General features: G+C 46.7%; 1 protein-coding gene across 1 annotated transcript in view; it reads left to right on the top strand.

The window, feature by feature from the left end:
• Positions 1 to 10494, top strand: part of NOCT (nocturnin) — a 30439-nt gene extending 19945 nt beyond the window's left edge. Inside the window, exons 2-3 of the mRNA XM_062199608.1 lie at positions 6797 to 7066; positions 8641 to 10494. Of these exons, the coding sequence (XP_062055592.1) occupies positions 6797 to 7066; positions 8641 to 9476 (1106 nt within the window). The 3' untranslated portion in view covers positions 9477 to 10494. The remainder of the gene's footprint in view (positions 1 to 6796; positions 7067 to 8640) is intronic.
• The last annotated feature ends 5992 nt before the right edge of the window (positions 10495 to 16486 follow it).

Raw genomic sequence — 16486 nt, 5'->3', positions numbered from 1 at the left:
TGGTGGCTAAACTCACTGCACCACAGTGCAAGCCCCTTAAAAAATTTAAAAACTTATTTATCTTACTGATTTGAAAGGCGGAGAGAGTTAGTGATAGAGACCCCCCTGTCTGCTGGTTCACTCCCCAGATGACTGCCACAGCTGTGTGTGTGAACCAGGCTAAAGCCAGGAGCCTGGGTGGAACTGAATCCTGGTGTGCCTCAGCAGGGAGCTGGAATGGAGAGAAGAGCAGGACTTGACCCGAGGCATTCAGATGTGAGGTGGGGTCATCCCAACAGTGTCTCCACCGTCGTGCCAAATCCCCATTTCTCATGTTGACGTCTTACAGTACTGAAGTAACGTTTGTCAAATAGGAGAAGCCAACACAGACACATCACTGGTAACTGCAGACTCCCCTCAGATCTCTAGCTTTTCCAGTAAAGTCCTGCTATTGGCCTCGGGACACCACACTGCATTTTTGTGGCTTCTCTGATGGTCTTTGAATCGTTCCTTGTTTTCTGAGACTTTGCTAGTTTTAAGGAATGCTGGTCAGGTATTATGCAGACTGTCTCTCAGCTAGGGTTGCCCAGCGTTCTTGTCTTGGTTAGCGTGCAGTCATGGGTTCTAGAGAGAAACGGCACAGAGGCAGAGTGCCACTCGTCACATCTTATGGGGCAGGTGCAGCCATGACTCCTGCTTGGGAGAGTGGCTGTGATCCTCAGGTCAGAGGCATGTTTACCAGCATTCTCCATGGTGACCCTGGCCCCTCAGTACCCATTTCCAGGTAAATCAGTGACTTCTTGAGTGGTGTGGGCAGAACCATCCTGTCCCCTAAAGTTCCACTGTGCATCTGATTTGTAGAAACAGCTCCCTCCCCAGCCCCAGCAACCACTGTTTTCCTTCCCTGCAGTCGTGCCTCTTCCAGGATGTCGTGAATTTTGGAATCACACAATATGTAACTTTTAGGATCTGGCTTCTTTCACTTACCAAATGCTTTAACTCTCATCCCTGCAGCATGAGTCAACGGCTTGTTTTGTTTTTTTAAATCTCTGGATAGTATTTCACTTTATGGGTGTAGCACAGCTGTCGATCCGTTTGCATATTGAAGGGCATCCCAGTCGCTCCCAGCGTTTGGCAGTCGTAAATAAATGTGCTGTAAACATTTGCGTGGGTATTTCCCCGTGGATGTAAGTTTTCAGTCTATTTACCGAAGTTCCTAGTTGTGTGAGTTCTGGGCTGAGTGGTAAGTTTTTAATTCATAGAACACTGCCAAACTGTCTTCCAGAGTGACTGTACGTGGGAGGCAGTAAATGGAAGTTTGTGAAGACTTGGTGCAATTTCTGATTTAAATATTTGCTAGAATTCACACATTGAAGCTACCGGGGCCCGGACTTTGCTTGTAGGAAGATCGTAACACAATAAGTCAGTAGCTTTCCAGCCTGGTTGAACTAGATCCTCCAAGCTAGAGTGGGGGAGACAGGAGCAGGCCTGGGCCAGAAAGTCAGTGGCCAGCACTGTGCTGACCCAGAGGCAGTGCCTCGCACCAGTAAATGCCTCTCCGATCGTTGTAGGACTTGTGGTCAGTAATCCAGAACACCAAAGGGACTGCTTTTCATAGTTTTGTAGAGAGAGAACCTGGCTTCCTCGTGCCATCCTACCAGAACCCAGAAGTCTCGGCTCTCCTGTAGTGTTCTCTCTCTGCCCTGTCACCCCTCATTCATACACACGCATGCTATGAATGAGCCCAACCTTAAAAAATAAAATTCTGTGGCAGGCATTTGTCCCAGAGGTTAAGAAACCATCTAGGACCGCCTGCATTCTATATCAAGTTCCTGGTTTGAGTCCCAGCTCCTCTTTCACTCCAGCTTCCTAAGTGCACCCTGGGAGGCGGCAGATGGCTCAAGTACTTGAGTCCCTGCCACCCCCATGGGAGACTAGGATGGAATGCTGGGCTCCTGGCTTCAGCCTGGCCCAGCCCTGTCTGTTGAAGGGATTCAGGGAACGAGCCAAAGGGTGGGAGATCTGTCTCTCCGCCTTCAAATACAGTAAGAAATAAACACATAAAATTTTTACAATTCTCTTAGCACTATTCAGTTTCTCTGCCTTTTGGGTAAAATTTCCTCTACATACTCTTCTCACAACTTCACCAAAAATCAGAAAGCCAGTTTCCCACATTGCTAAATCCAGATCCTTTGTCAGTCCTCATTTTCCTTGCACTTTTGTAGCCTGTGATGCAGGAGATGTCCCCACGTGACTGAAACACTTTTATTGTTCTCAAAGGATCGCATTCTCCTCATTTTTCTCCTCTGCTTACCGGGCCATGCTGCTCCATGTGGCTTTCACAGATTCCCACCACCCCTGCCCCTGTCTGTCCTGGAGCGCAGTGTTTCAACTTTGCTTCTCTCTAAACTCAACTGCGGTCTCCCCTGTGCACTAACATGTCCAGCTCACACCTCTCCTGAGTGTCAGTCCTGTCTACCTGCAGAACTCCCAGTCCCTGCGACCCAATCAAGTCTTCTAAGTCATCAACAAAACCTGGCGATCTCAACCCCTCAGACTGCTCATAATCCAGCCAGTTTCCCTGCTTCCATCCTAGGTCATGCCACCCCCATCTTTTGCTTAAATTATTGTAATTGCTCTCTGATGGGTTTCCTTATGTCTGCCCTTACTTCCCTGTAGTATAGAATTTTTTAAAAAGATTTGTTTATTTATTTGAAAGGCAGAGTTAGAGAGAGAGAGAGAGAGAGAGGTCTTCCATCCAATGGTTCCCTCCCCAGAGAGAGAGAGAGAGAGAGAGGTCTTCCATCCGATGGTTCCCTCCCCAGTTGGCTGCAATGGCCAGAGCTGTGCCAATCCGAAGCCAGAAGCCAAGAGCTTCTTCCAGGTCTCCCACGTGGGTGCAGGGGCCTAAGGACTTGGGCCATTTTCGACTGCTTTCCCAGGCCATAGCAGAGAGCTGGATCGGAAGTGGAGAAGCCAGGACTGGAACTGGCGCCCATGTGGGATGCTGGCGCTTCAGGCCAAGGTATTAACTCACTGCGCCACAGCGCCGGCCCCAGTGTAGAATATTTTTAATATATCAGCCAGAGAGAGATTTAAAATGTAAATCAGATTTTCACTTATAATCCTCCAATTGCTTCTATCCTGGATAAAGGCCAAAACCTTTAGAATGGCCCACAGGGTCCTGTATGAGCTGGTACCTTCTGACCCCGTCTTCTTCTGTTCACCCTGTTCAGGCCAGCTTCATCCCCTTGCTTGGCATGTGTGTTCCCTCCTCGGGGTCTTGCACTTGCTGTTCCCTCTGCCTGGAATGCTCTCTCATTGGACTACTATAAAGCTTATTTCCATACCATTTCCAGATTTCTGCTCTAATTCCATCCGTTAAAAAAAAAAAAGATTATTTATTTGAAAAGCAGAAAGAGAGATAGAAAAACAGAGGAGAGATTTTCCACATGCTAGTTCACTCCGCAGATGGACACAACAGCTAGGGCTGGGCCAGGCTAAAGCCAGGAGCCACTGAGTCTCCCACAAGGATGGCAGGAACTCAAGCACTTGGGCCGTCATCTGCTACCTTCCCCTGTGCATTAGCAGGAGGCTGGATTGGAAGTAGAGCAGCTAGAACTCCATGTATCTCCGATACAGGATGCTGACATCACAAGCAATTGCTTAACCCATGCGCCACAATGCTGGCCCCTTCAATTTCATCTTTCGCATCTTTTGGGGGGACTTTTTTTTTAAGATACATTTATTTATTTATTTGAAAAAGTTACACAGAGGGAGAGACAGATCTTCCATCTGCTGGTTCATTCCCAAAATGGCCACAACGGCCAGAGCTGGGCTGATCTGAAGCCAGGAGTTTCTTCCAGGTCTCCCACATGGGTGCAGGGGCCCAAGCACTTGGGCCATCTCCCAATGGCTAATGGGCCATCTTCCCAGGCCCATTAGCAGAAAGCTGGATCGGAAGTGGAAGAGCCAGGACTGGAACCAGTGCTAATAAGGGATGCTTTACCCACTACACCACAGTGCCACCTCCACGGTGAGGGCTCCTTGAGCATCACATGAAATAGCTACTCCCTACCCACTACTATTCTTGCTTCTCTCATGGATTTTTGTCCATAGCACTTTTCACGGAGCTCACCTGGGCACTCCTGGAGACAGGAATTCTCCCAGGAGGGTTGTTCTCAGAACTGGGGCTGGGCATGCTCACCATGTGATGTGATCCCTCCCCACGCTTGCTTGGCCGTGGCTACTTTCTGCCCTCAGCAGACCCCAACCACCAGTGCAGCCACACACTCTTGGACTGGAACCCCCCAAACTGTGAGCTAAATAAACTTTTTGTCTATATAAAAAGTTAGCCGCTGCCTCATGTGTTTTGTTGTAGTAAGGAAACCTAACACAATTCGTGCCTGGTATGCAGTGGGTGCTCAAACATTTGAAAAAAGAAGAGTGAGGGATGGTTTGTATTTGAAAGAGCAAGGCAGGGATGAGGTGGCTGCTACCTAGAATGAACCAAGTAAGTGGTGCTGTCGCCAATTTCTGCCACATAGCCAAATCCTGTTTCTTTGAAGTCTTTTTCTGGTTACTCTTATCCACTCACGTTGTTTTACCCATATCATACCCTAGCCTATTCTGAATAATTAGCACTCAACTCTTCTTATTCTCTATAATAATCTTTCCCCAAACAGTCGTTAACATTTTGAGGTAAAAGAAAAAGAGCACATATTTTATTGGTATAAGGTGCCTTTCCCAAAACTCAGAATAGGGAATAAGAATAGCAAATTAGGGGCTAGCGTTGTAACACAGTGGATTGCAATGCCAGCATCCCTTATAAGCGCCAGTTCAAATAAAATAAATCCTTAAAAAAGAATTTAAGACTCAGTAGGCTACTGCAGTGAGACTGTCCTGAGGATTGTGGGATTAGATTAGACTAAGAAGATTAGAATTTTGCAAGTGATGGTCCCACTACCCAAGAGAAGAAATCACAAAGGTGATTAAGGATGGAAGATCCATCTCCTTTCCCCCACCCCACCCCACCCTACCCCGTCTCTCACTTTCTCTTTAACTCTGCCTTTCAGATAGATAGATCTTTTTAAAAAAAAGGGGGGGGTGGTGGTGGTGAGGAAACGGCGGGGTGCACAGTGAGGACAGAGCCTGGCATACAGGAGGCCCTGAGTGAATTGGAAGGAGGGTGGATGAATGGAAATCTTCCAGAACCATCTGTGCATCCTACTGTCCTGCTCATTCTGCAGCCCTAATCAGCTTCCCAGGCACTGTAGTATAGAGGGCTTGTCCTGGGCCACATTGCTTTTACATACTCTGGCATTGGTTTTGCATCAGTTCATGTTTCCTACAAGATCTGAATGGACATAGTCAGAATTATAGCAAGAACACTCGCTACTAATTACCCTAGGAGTTTGCCTGCAGCCTGACAGATGTCAAAATTTATTTCTGATTTTAATTACACCATAGTCCCCTGAGTTTGCTGTGGTACCATGGGGACACCTCGGCACACAATTTAGTGATCGCAATCCCAAGGAACACTGCTATGCTTACCTGGAGCCACACTTGCACACTGAACTCGAGGACGTATAACTAAGAAGTACAAGGAAGGACTCTGAAAATGGTTCTTCCAGCCTGAGAGAAACAATCCTTGGACTCATGTGCTCAGATAAGTGAGCAGATCAACCAAAATGGATTTGAAGCACTGAATTCAAACAGTTTGGGAACAGGTGTGTGGGGGGGGGGGGGGCAGGGTGGGAAGGAAAGAAAAAAAGAAAACTTGTGTCTTTTAAGAAAGTACAAGGATCTGGTTATGGCAGGGGCCTCAAGATTGATTAGGCACAGAGTTGGTGCTCCTCCAAGGTAAACTTTCCCCCGAGTTATATAATGAGAAAAAAATGGTGGACCTCTAAAAGAGCAATCAGCACTTTGAGCTGAACTGACAATTACAGCTTCTCTCATGCTCCTGGATTGAAGATGGCCCTGTATTCTCCTCAATGAATTGTCGTCTACTTAGGAGAAAAAGCCAAACACTAGCAAATGCTCATGAATACTGCGTGACGGGTGCTTCCTGCCCTTTCCTCACTTGCTCTTTCCAAGATCCTCCCCCCAACCAGGAAATACAGAAAAATCAGGAACAGAGGGTGTTCTGGGTGGCAGTTAGCTGAGCAACAATAAAAAATTCTTTCTAATCAATTAACTCATCTATCCCTTCCTCCCCCCTTTCCCCTAGTGCCTTTTCTGAGTTTTAAAAAATACAACAAACAATACAGATGCTACTGCTCAACGCTGTTCACTGAGCCCCACAGAAAGCCCAAGGCTGGACTTACCTTAACATCAGAGAAGTGGGACGTAAACCTAATCTGGCCCTCGTTTTCTGTAACGGAGGGCTCTGTTCAGATGCTGTGACCCGGGCAGCAGCCTGCTGTATTGCCTGAACTCTGCCCAGGAGTCACGGGGGTTTTGTAACATTTGATTGTCTACAAGCTCGGCTTCAGGTTTGCCATTGAATTCTATAGAAAAAGTACTGTGTGATGTTGTTAAGCCTTGTGTTGTAAGATTGGGCTTATAAATTTAAAAAGACAAGATGTAGGTGAGCAGAGGCTGATTTTATCGGTAGTATTTCAACAGCGAGAGGCTCAGGAACTCCTCTTCTTCCCCCACCCTCTGTAGAAACGTCCTTATATTTGAACGTGGCAACACTGCCCTAAACGCAACGCGTGGTGGTTTTCTTATAGCCGACGCTGTATCTCACTGGGCTGGGTGACAAAGTCGGGAAGTGGAGCTGACTGTGCGGTTGTGCTTTCCTCCCCTGTAGCGTGTTCCATGGGAAACGGGACGAGCAGACTCTACAGCGCTCTCGCCAAGACGCTAAACAGCAGCGTTGCCTCTCAGCACGCAGAGTATTTGGTGTCACCTGACCCTGAACATCTGGAGCCCATCGACCCCAAAGAGCTTCTTGAGGAATGCAGGGCCGTCCTGCACACCCGCCCTCCCCGGTTCCAGAGGGACTTTGTGGACCTGAGGGCAGACTGCCCCAGTAGCCACCCGCCCATCAGGGTCATGCAGTGGAACATCCTTGCCCAAGGTAGGCCTGATGCTTCTGAGCAGTCACCTTTGCTCTGCGTTCCTTTTTGCTTCCGCACGTGACATCTTTAATGTGGGGAAGAGGTACGGGCAGGTGGAGCTGTAGAAGGATGGGGCAGCTGCGGAGAGCCTGGGGTCAATTCCTGGCTCCAGTCTGGCTCCAGCTCCCTGTAAGGTAGACCCTGTGGGGCTCAGGTGATTGGATGCTTGCCACCCACATGGAATGAGTTTCTGGCTCCCAGATTTGACCCCATTGGGAGGGGACATCACAGCCATTTGAATGAAATAATTGAATGAGAGCTCTCTGTCCCTTGCCTCTCGATTATATTTATTTATTTATTTATTTATTTATTTATTTACAGGCAGGCAGAGTGGACAGTGAGAGAGAGACAGAGACAAAGGTCTTTCTTTGCCGTTGGTTCACCCTCCAATGGCCACCGCAGCCGGCGCACCGCGCTGATCCGAAGCCAGGAGCCAGGTGCTTCTCCTGGTCTCCCATGGGGTGCAGGGCCCAAGCACTTGGGCCATCCTCCACTGCCTTCCCGGGCCATAGCAGAGAGCTGGCCTGGAAGAGGGGCAACTGGGACAGAATCCGGCGCCCCGACCGGGACTAGAACCCGGTGTGCCGGCGCTGCAGGCGGAGGATTAGCCTGTTGAGCCACAGAGCCGGCCTCGAATATATTTTTTAAAAGATTTATTCCTTACCTTCCATGCTTATAGGCTACCCAAGAACAATGAAAGTCTGTCTTCAGCACATCCAAATGTCCAGTTTGACTTCTTAAGGAATTTAATGGAATAGCTTCCGACTTTGTGTTCCTCCAGGCTCCACGTCCATAGCACTGAGATAGCGTTTGCAGAGAGGAACTGAATGGGTAGCAGAGAACTTTCTGTAGGGAATGGCAGTTGTGGGACAGGGGGATTGGGGAGTGCTTCTACGTATACTTGTGGCGAGACTCTCAACCATACTCATCTTCATAACTTGAGACCAAAAAGATGCAGCTTCAATTCTCTGTAGAATAGAAAGGACTCCTTTCCTGTGACTTTTAAATTAAAAAAACATGGTGTCAGTCAATGTTCTATAGCATTTAATAAAAAGCAACAGGCCTCACAGGAGGAATACTTCTGACTTAGCAGTCTTTGATTTTTATTTTTCCAGGTTTTCATGCATAAGTAGGAAAGGCAGCCCGCATTAATTCTGAATAGTGTGTGCTAACTTCCGTTCACGTGGCTTTATTAGCATCAGTGTTCAAACTCACAGGTTTATATACCTGAATTTGTGTGACTTGACACAGTTAACTCCCCGGGACTGCAAAGAACACTCTTTTCCTAACTGAAGGTCCAACCAAAGATCCTATGTGTTGTTATGCAAAAGAAAAAATCAATTGCTAGCTCCCTCCACGTGGTGGGCAGTTCCTTTGCATAGTTTAGGTGTGTTCATGCAGCACCGAGCAGGTAAGCGGGTGCCTGGAGGCAGCTACACCGAGGAAGCACGCAGAGGGGCTGGGGTTGGGCCCAGCAGAGCCGAGGCGACTCCTGGGCACATTCTGTAGAAGCTGACTGCCTTTTTCTTTTCAGCTCTTGGCGAAGGCAAAGACAACTTTGTCCAGTGTCCCCTGGAGGCCCTCAAGTGGGAAGAAAGGAAGTGTCTCATCCTAGAAGAAATCCTAGCCTACCAGCCTGATATATTGTGCCTCCAAGAGGTGGACCACTACTTCGACACTTTCCAGCCACTCCTCAGTAGACTGGGCTATCAAGGCACATTTTTCCCCAAGCCCTGGTCACCCTGTCTAGATGTAGAGCACAACAATGGCCCAGATGGCTGTGCCTTGTTTTTTCTCCAAAATCGATTCAAGCTCGTCAACAGCGCCAATATTAGGCTGACGGCTATGACCCTGAAAACCAATCAGGTGGCCATCGCACAGACCCTCGAGTGCAAGAAATCGGGTCGGCAGTTCTGCATCGCCGTCACCCACTTAAAAGCACGCACCGGCTGGGAGCGGTTTCGGTCAGCGCAGGGCTGTGACCTCCTCCAGAACCTGCAGAACATCACGCAAGGAGCCAAGATTCCTCTTATTGTTTGCGGGGACTTCAATGCGGAGCCAACAGAAGAGGTCTACAAACACTTTGCTTCCTCCAGCCTCAACCTGAACAGCGCCTACAAGCTGCTGAGCGCCGACGGGCAGTCGGAGCCGCCCTACACCACGTGGAAGATCCGAACCTCGGGGGAGTGCCGGCACACGCTGGACTACATCTGGTACTCTAAGCACGCGCTCAGCGTGAGGTCTGCGCTGGATCTACTCACCGAAGAACAGATTGGACCCAACCGGCTACCGTCCTTCAATTACCCCTCAGACCACCTGTCGCTGGTGTGTGACTTCAGCTTTAACGAGGAATCCGATGCACTTTTATAAAAAGGCCTGCCTGCATCTGTGTGATCACAGGTCTTAACCAGGGATGTTTCAGGAAACTGAAATAGGATACGAAGTTGCCTGAGGAAGGATTCCTAGTTTCTAACGCTTCACTTTCCATGTTGCCAGCATGCCCTTGGGAAGTTAGTTCACAAACCCTTTCCATTAAAGCCTACAGCAGATAAAGCTGTTTGCACTCCAGTTCTGGCTTGTATTCTTTCCTTTCCCTCAGCATTACAACTTGATCATGTAAGGGCATTAAATTAGGCTCATTTCCAGTTCGAGGATGCTGTAAAAACTCCTCCGTCAGTAACAAGTATGTAGGAGTAATTTCTCTAGACAGCGTTTCAGGTTATTTATTTGTGGGTTTTTAATATGTCAGCAAGACATGCATGGCAATATTTATTTTTTTATATCTTCATGTAGAATTAAGTAAATGAATTAGCATCATGAACATTTTAGAACCACGCAAAACACAGGCCGTAATAATATGTGTACAAAGGCACCATGTGGCCTGCAAGTCTTTGTTATTTAAGTGTATCAGGTCTTGATGCATTCTTCATTAACTAATCCTTGCTCTGCCTCCATGTTCCCCATTATTGTGTTTCTGGAAGATATTTCCAATTAGTCCCCAATTATTTTAATCAATTAATTTTTGTTGTTTAATCACTGTTATGTATGTATGCATTTCTACTGGAATAATACTGGTATACATTTTAGTGCTCCTCCCCGTCCTTTGTACTGGAACGTTTTCCACGTAGGTTATTTAGCAGCTGTTATGTTGCAGTGGCTAAGAGTCAGTGGGCCCTTCTGTTCAGATGGGAAACTTTCTAGAAAGTCTGTTAATGGGCTGTCATTGAAACTGCCCAAGATTACTGGTTCAAAACATCTAGAAAGCAGAATGTGGAAAAGTAGAAAGATATTCTGTCAGAAATGAAAGTGGTAAAAATAACAGGCGAAGCCTCTCTAAATATTTTAATGTATGAGTTGCAAATGTTTAATAAATGGTCTTTTAAAGCTAGTGTTTAATATCTAGTCTTTTTAGTCTGTAAGAACCTGGGATAGACAGGACCTTTATGTTACGTGGTGACCCACAGTAGCCACTGACCCTAGACCCTTCTTTGATGGATTTGGAATTGCGTGTTTATACGGTAGCTTCAGCACTGAGGTCGAGTTCCTGTAGACGCTTCATGCAAGTACTGGGACTGGACTCTAACATCGTATACCGCATGCACACAAGCTTGGTTCAGATCTTGGCGTGACCATAATCACCGATCAGAACATGTGTTAGTGTAAGCATTCAATGTTGAGCTTACCTTCCCAAAGTGCCAGCCTTCAGCAAGTCTGGCTGAGAATGAAAGCCCAGCAGTGTTTGAATTCCTGGTGTTGTCCACCAATCTATGATTGAACAGGGTGCGGAGGCCGAGGGTAGGGATACAGGCAGGTTGGGTGTTACCAATGGGCACAGAGGCTCCTGGAGACAGCATCATGTGACTACAATGTGTAAAACTCCTTATGAGTTAGCCTTTGGAATGACCACGACAGGAGGCTGAACACTTGCTTCAGCGATGGGGCCTTCACTTAAAGGTAATTAAGTGAGCGTTCTGTGTAACACATTTTACAACTATCTACATCTTGCTGTGTTGCCTTTTGGACCGTCTCATCTGAAGGCATAATGGTAAATGACAAATTTGTTCTAAAGGTTAAGTACAGTTTCAAACTGTTCCATGCAAAGGTTTCTCTTATCCCAACCCTAAGTTGTTCTGCTTTTCTTTTTACATCACATACAATATTTTGTCCTTATAAAGTAATTTTAGAGAAGGTGAATTGTGCAGATTTGAGAGTGGCATGGATTTTTGTTTCCTTCATACTACATTTCAGTAGATTCCATTCTATACAATGTTAGCAATGACTGCCTCAATTTATCTAAAAAGCTTTATGGTATATACCTAGGAAGAAACTAGGTTTTGAGTTCCTTAACCTTTGGCCCTATGAGTTTTACATACAATCCCCAAATGGTCACAATGACCAGGGCTGGGCTGGGGTGAAGCCAGGAGCCTGGGACTTCATCCATGTCTCCCACGTGGGTGACAGGAGCCCAAGCACTTGGGCCACCTTGCACTGCTTTCCCAAGTGCATCAGTAGGGAGCTGAACCTTAAGTGGAGTGGCCAGTACTTGAACCAGTATTCCATATGGAATGTTGGCAGCACAGGTGGTAGCCTAACCTGCTGCACCACACAGAATTTGTTTTTAAGACTTTATTTATTTGAGAGGGTTACAGACAAGAGAGAGGGAGAGACAGAAAGGTCTTCCATCCATTGGTTTCCACCCCCAATGGCCACAATGGCCCAAGCTAACTGATCCATAGCCAAGAGCCAGGAGCTTCTTCAGGTTCCCCCCATGGATGCAGGAAGCCCAAGCACTTGGGCCATCTTCTACTGCTTTCCCAGGCCATAGCAGAGAGCTGGATTGGAAGAACAGCCGGAACTCGAACTGGTGCCCATTTGGAATACTGGCACCACAGGCAGAGGCTTAGCCCACTATGCCACAGCACCAATGCCTCCATCTAGAATCTTAAAACTACTCTTAAAGAGATTTTAGGAGTTCACAGTGTCAAATAATTTGAACAAAATGACAACTAATGGTATCTGAGCAAAGATTCAAATCTGGGTCTGTCTCAACTCCAAAATGTCTGCTTCTTTCCTACATTCCCTTGGCTCTGAGTGAGGACACACAGGAGACAGGTGATGTGGGGGGGGCAAGAGATTTGTTACATGAAAAACTGTCAAACCATGTAAGTAATTTTTGTAGGGCAATTACAGTTTATCACACGAGAAGCACGAAACAGTGGTTGATATAGTGGATTTCCATTATGCTGACGCAGTAAAGTCTAATTTTGCCTAGAACATCTGATATTGTTTGCATACTTCAATGGTAGCTTATATAAAATGAAGCAGTAAGAGCAGCCATGCTAGTCGTGTTTAAAACTAAAGGAAGAAATAGATGCAAACATTCTGTTTCTTAGCCATTTTCTAAGACATCCAAGATTTGTTAACACTGAAGGGAATGCTGCATATAATTAGATAATGTGCCTCAGACTTGAACAATTTGTAAGACTCAAATTCTAAAAAGGTAAAATTAAAACATGGATAATTTCAATTTTAGAGAAAAAAATCCCAAAAGTGAATGTGCTTACATAAAGAGCACTGATTAATTTTTTAAAGGGATGTATAAAAATATGGCACATGGCTCATGTTGTGATATAGCAGGTTAAGCCACCACCTGCAACAATGGCATCCCATATGGATGCTGGTTCATGTTTCAGCTTCTCCACTTCTTATCCAGCTCCTTGCTAATGGTCTAGAAAAGCAGTGAAAGATAGCCCAACCACATGGGAGACCCAGAGAAGCTACTGGCTCCTGGTTTCAACCTGGCCCAGAGTGAACCAGTGGATGGAAGATCTGTCTCTCCCTCTCTCCAATTCTGCCTTTCAAATAAATAAAACTTTAAAAAGTTGCATAGGCAGCCTTTTTATCCACAGTGAAACACCAAAATGGGATAGTCCTGGACTTGGGCCTATAAAAACTGGGGAAGGGGGCCAGTGTCTACAGTGCCAGCATCCCATATGGCCGCTGGTTCGAGTGCCGGCTGCTCCACTTCTGATCCAGCTCTCTGCTATGGCCTAGGAAATCAGAAGATGGCCCAAGTCCTTGGGCCCTTGCACTCATGTGGGAGACCCGGAGGAAGCTCCTGGCTTTGGATTGGCACAGCTCTGCTGTTGTGGCCATCTGGGGAGTGAACCAGCAGATAGAAGACCTCTCTCTCTCTCTTCTCTCTGCCTCTCCTTCTCTGTGTAACTCTGCCTTTCAAATAAATAAATAAATCTTAAAAATAAATAAAACTAGGGAAGAAGGAAGTGGCAACATTTCCAAGAGCACTGAGCTGAGACTGACCCTGAAAGAGGCACGCTCTCTGGGCTTCTGCTTTCTCACCCAGAGCCTGTCATCATACTTGCCCTCCTGAGATGTGAGATGTCTATAAAATACTACTGTAGTCATTAAGTGTTTAAAATTCCAAACAAGGGAATGACCCTATACTTTTTTTTTTGACAGGCAGAGTTAGACAGTACGGCCAGCACACTGCAGCCGGCGCACCACGCCGATCCAAAGCCAGGAGCCAGGTCTCATGCGGGTGCAGGTGCAGGGCCCAAGGACCTGGGCCATCCTCCACAGCACTCCCGGGCCACAACAGAGAGCTGGACTGGAAGAGGAGCAACCAGGACAGAATCCGGTGTCCCAAGAGGGACTAGAACCTGGGGTGCTAATTCATGTTAATAGCCCTTCCATTTCAAAGGGCAGAACCAAGTGTTAATAGAAAAATAAGCCCAAAACAGGGGAGGCACTGATACAATGGCAAGAAATTAGTTATCCCTCAGCACTGGCAATTATTCCTTGTTGAGGCAGAGGTGAGGCTGTAAATTAGTGAATAGGTTCTTCAGTTTCATGAGCAATTGTCAGTCCTGTTTTGGTTTGTGAGGTAGAAATACCTGCCTTTCCATGACAAAAGCCACAGCATAGGTCCTTGCTCCCTGAATTTCTTTGGAAGAAATTCACGTAACATCAGGTATGTAGACAAAGCAACTTCTCCTGGCAGAATGCTCAAGTTTTTGCTGCTTCCAACAACCTGGTAAAATTCAACTATGTAAATATGAATCTGCACTGTTTGGCTGCCAAGAACCTGAAAACCAGTTTATAGCTGAACTCTAATTCAGTTTTGGTCTCCCATGTGGGTGGCAGTGACCCAACTAATGTCCTACAACTCAGAGTTTGCAGTTGGATTAGATCGCATTTTGCCCTTTTGGACAGTGATAGTTATCACTTACGTTAGAAAAGACAACCAACTGCTGGTTCATTCCCCCAAATGCCCACAGCAGCCAGGCCTGGACCAGGCTGGGTGAGAGGCATGGAACTCCATCCTGGTCTCCCACCTGAGTAACAGGGACTCACACACTTGAGCCATCACTTGTTGCCTCCCAGGCACATTAGCAAGAAGCTGGATCAGAAGCAGAGGTGGGACTCAAATTCCAGCTACCCCAAAATGGGGCTAACAATGCCCCATATTGGGATAACAATGCCCAATCCAGACAAAATTTTCTCATAGTATGCTTTTACTATGGAATGGAAGCAAATGATATGCTGGGAAAACACAACTCTGTTTTGCAGTCTACTTATAGCTCACTCTTATTTATTTATTTTTTGACAGGCAGAGTGGACAGTGAGAGAGACAAAGATCTTCCTTTGCCGTTCGTTCACCCTCCAATGGCCGCCGCAGCTGGCGCACTACGCTGATCTGATGGCAGGAGCCAGATGCCTATCCCGGTCTCCCATGGGGTACAGGGCCCAAGTACTTGGGCCATCCTCCACTGCACTCCCGGGCTACAGCAGAGAGCTGGCCTGGAAGAGGGGCAGCTGGGACAGAATCCGGCGCCCTGACCAGGACTAGAACCCAGGGTGCCGGCGCCGCAGGCAGAGGATTAGCCTAGTGAGCCGTGGTGCCAGCCCACTTTTATTTTTTAATATTTTGAATGGAACAACTGTTTTACTTGTGTTATTTTCACTTTGGAAGCTGTGATAGTTTTTAAGTGTGTGTTTTTTAATTGTTTTTTTAAAGACAATTGTTTTTTTAAGGACAAAGTTACACAGACAGAGACAGAGAGATACAGAGCTCTTCCGTCGCTGGTTCACTCCCCAAATGGCTGTAACAGCCGGAGCTGAGCCAATCCAAAGCCAGGAGCCAGAAGCTTCTTCTAGGTCTCCCACATGGGTACAGGGGCCCAATGATTTGGGCCATCTTCTACTGCTTTCCCAGGTACCATCACAGAGAGTTGGCAAGTTACTAGAAAGGTGCCTGCAATATCATTTACTGGGCCAGAATGAACCGTTTGAAGAAAAAGTGTTAAATTGCACATTCAGGAAGAAATAGCCAGTTTGCAATCAGATAAAACCATCTAAGCTAGACCTTTGGAACTGGTAATAAAAACTAGTGGAGGAGCCAGCACTGTGGCATAGTGGGTAAAGCCGCCGCCTGCAGTGCCAGCATCCCATATGGATGCTGCTCCTCTTCTGATTCAGCTCTCTGCTATGGCCTGGGAAAGCAGCAGAAGATGGCCCAAGTACCTGGGCCCCTGCACCTGCATGGGATACCCAGGAGAAGCTCCTAGCTCCTGGCTTTGGATCAGCACAGCTCTGGCCATTGCAGCCATCTGGGTAGTGAACCAGCGGGTGGAAGACCTCTCTCTTTCTCTGACTCTCTGTAATTCTGCCTTTCAAATAAATAAATAAATCTTAAAAAAAAAATTAAAGTGAAATAACATTCAATAGTGTTCACTATGTGTCAGCTTATAAATCCTTAACATTAATTAACTCATTTAACTCCTTGTAACTCGGAGGAAAAGAGCCTCTTTCTATAGACAGACCCTTTCTTGAAAAGTCGAATGGAAGCAAAATAAGAGTCAGTTACACAGGAAGTAAACCAGTGTAGTGTCATCGAAAATCAAACACGTTTTCAGACATAGCCTGAGAAACAAGGTAACATGAAAAATGGTGTCTATGTGGTTTGACAATTGAGGTACTGGAGACTTCAATGAGATGTTTGAAAGCCAAAATTCACACTGAAGGCTACTAGCTGAAGGAAAAGCAGAGACAGAGAGAGGTCATTAAATGTTGGGACAAGGAGACCAGGGAGGTAAGGCTGGACACGAGTAAGTAGGACCTCTGGTAGTAAGAGATCCAGAAATGGAGGGAATTCACAGCTCATGACCACACTTACTAATTTAATGAGGTATAACGAGGACCAGCATTGTGGCACAGCAGGTCAAGAAAACACCCGTGATACTGACAAATCCACAGTGCCAGTCTGAGTCCCAGCTGCTCCACTTTCAATTCAGCTCCCTGCTAATGTGCCTGGAAAAGCAGCATATAATGGCCACACAGGTGTTTGGGCCCTGCTTCCC

The sequence above is a fragment of the Lepus europaeus genome, chromosome 8 (genome assembly GCF_033115175.1).
Source record: "Lepus europaeus isolate LE1 chromosome 8, mLepTim1.pri, whole genome shotgun sequence".
NCBI classification, from domain to species: Eukaryota; Metazoa; Chordata; class Mammalia; order Lagomorpha; family Leporidae; genus Lepus; species Lepus europaeus.
Note: the sequence above shows the minus strand (reverse complement) of the source record. Positions and strands in the feature narration are given on the sequence as shown.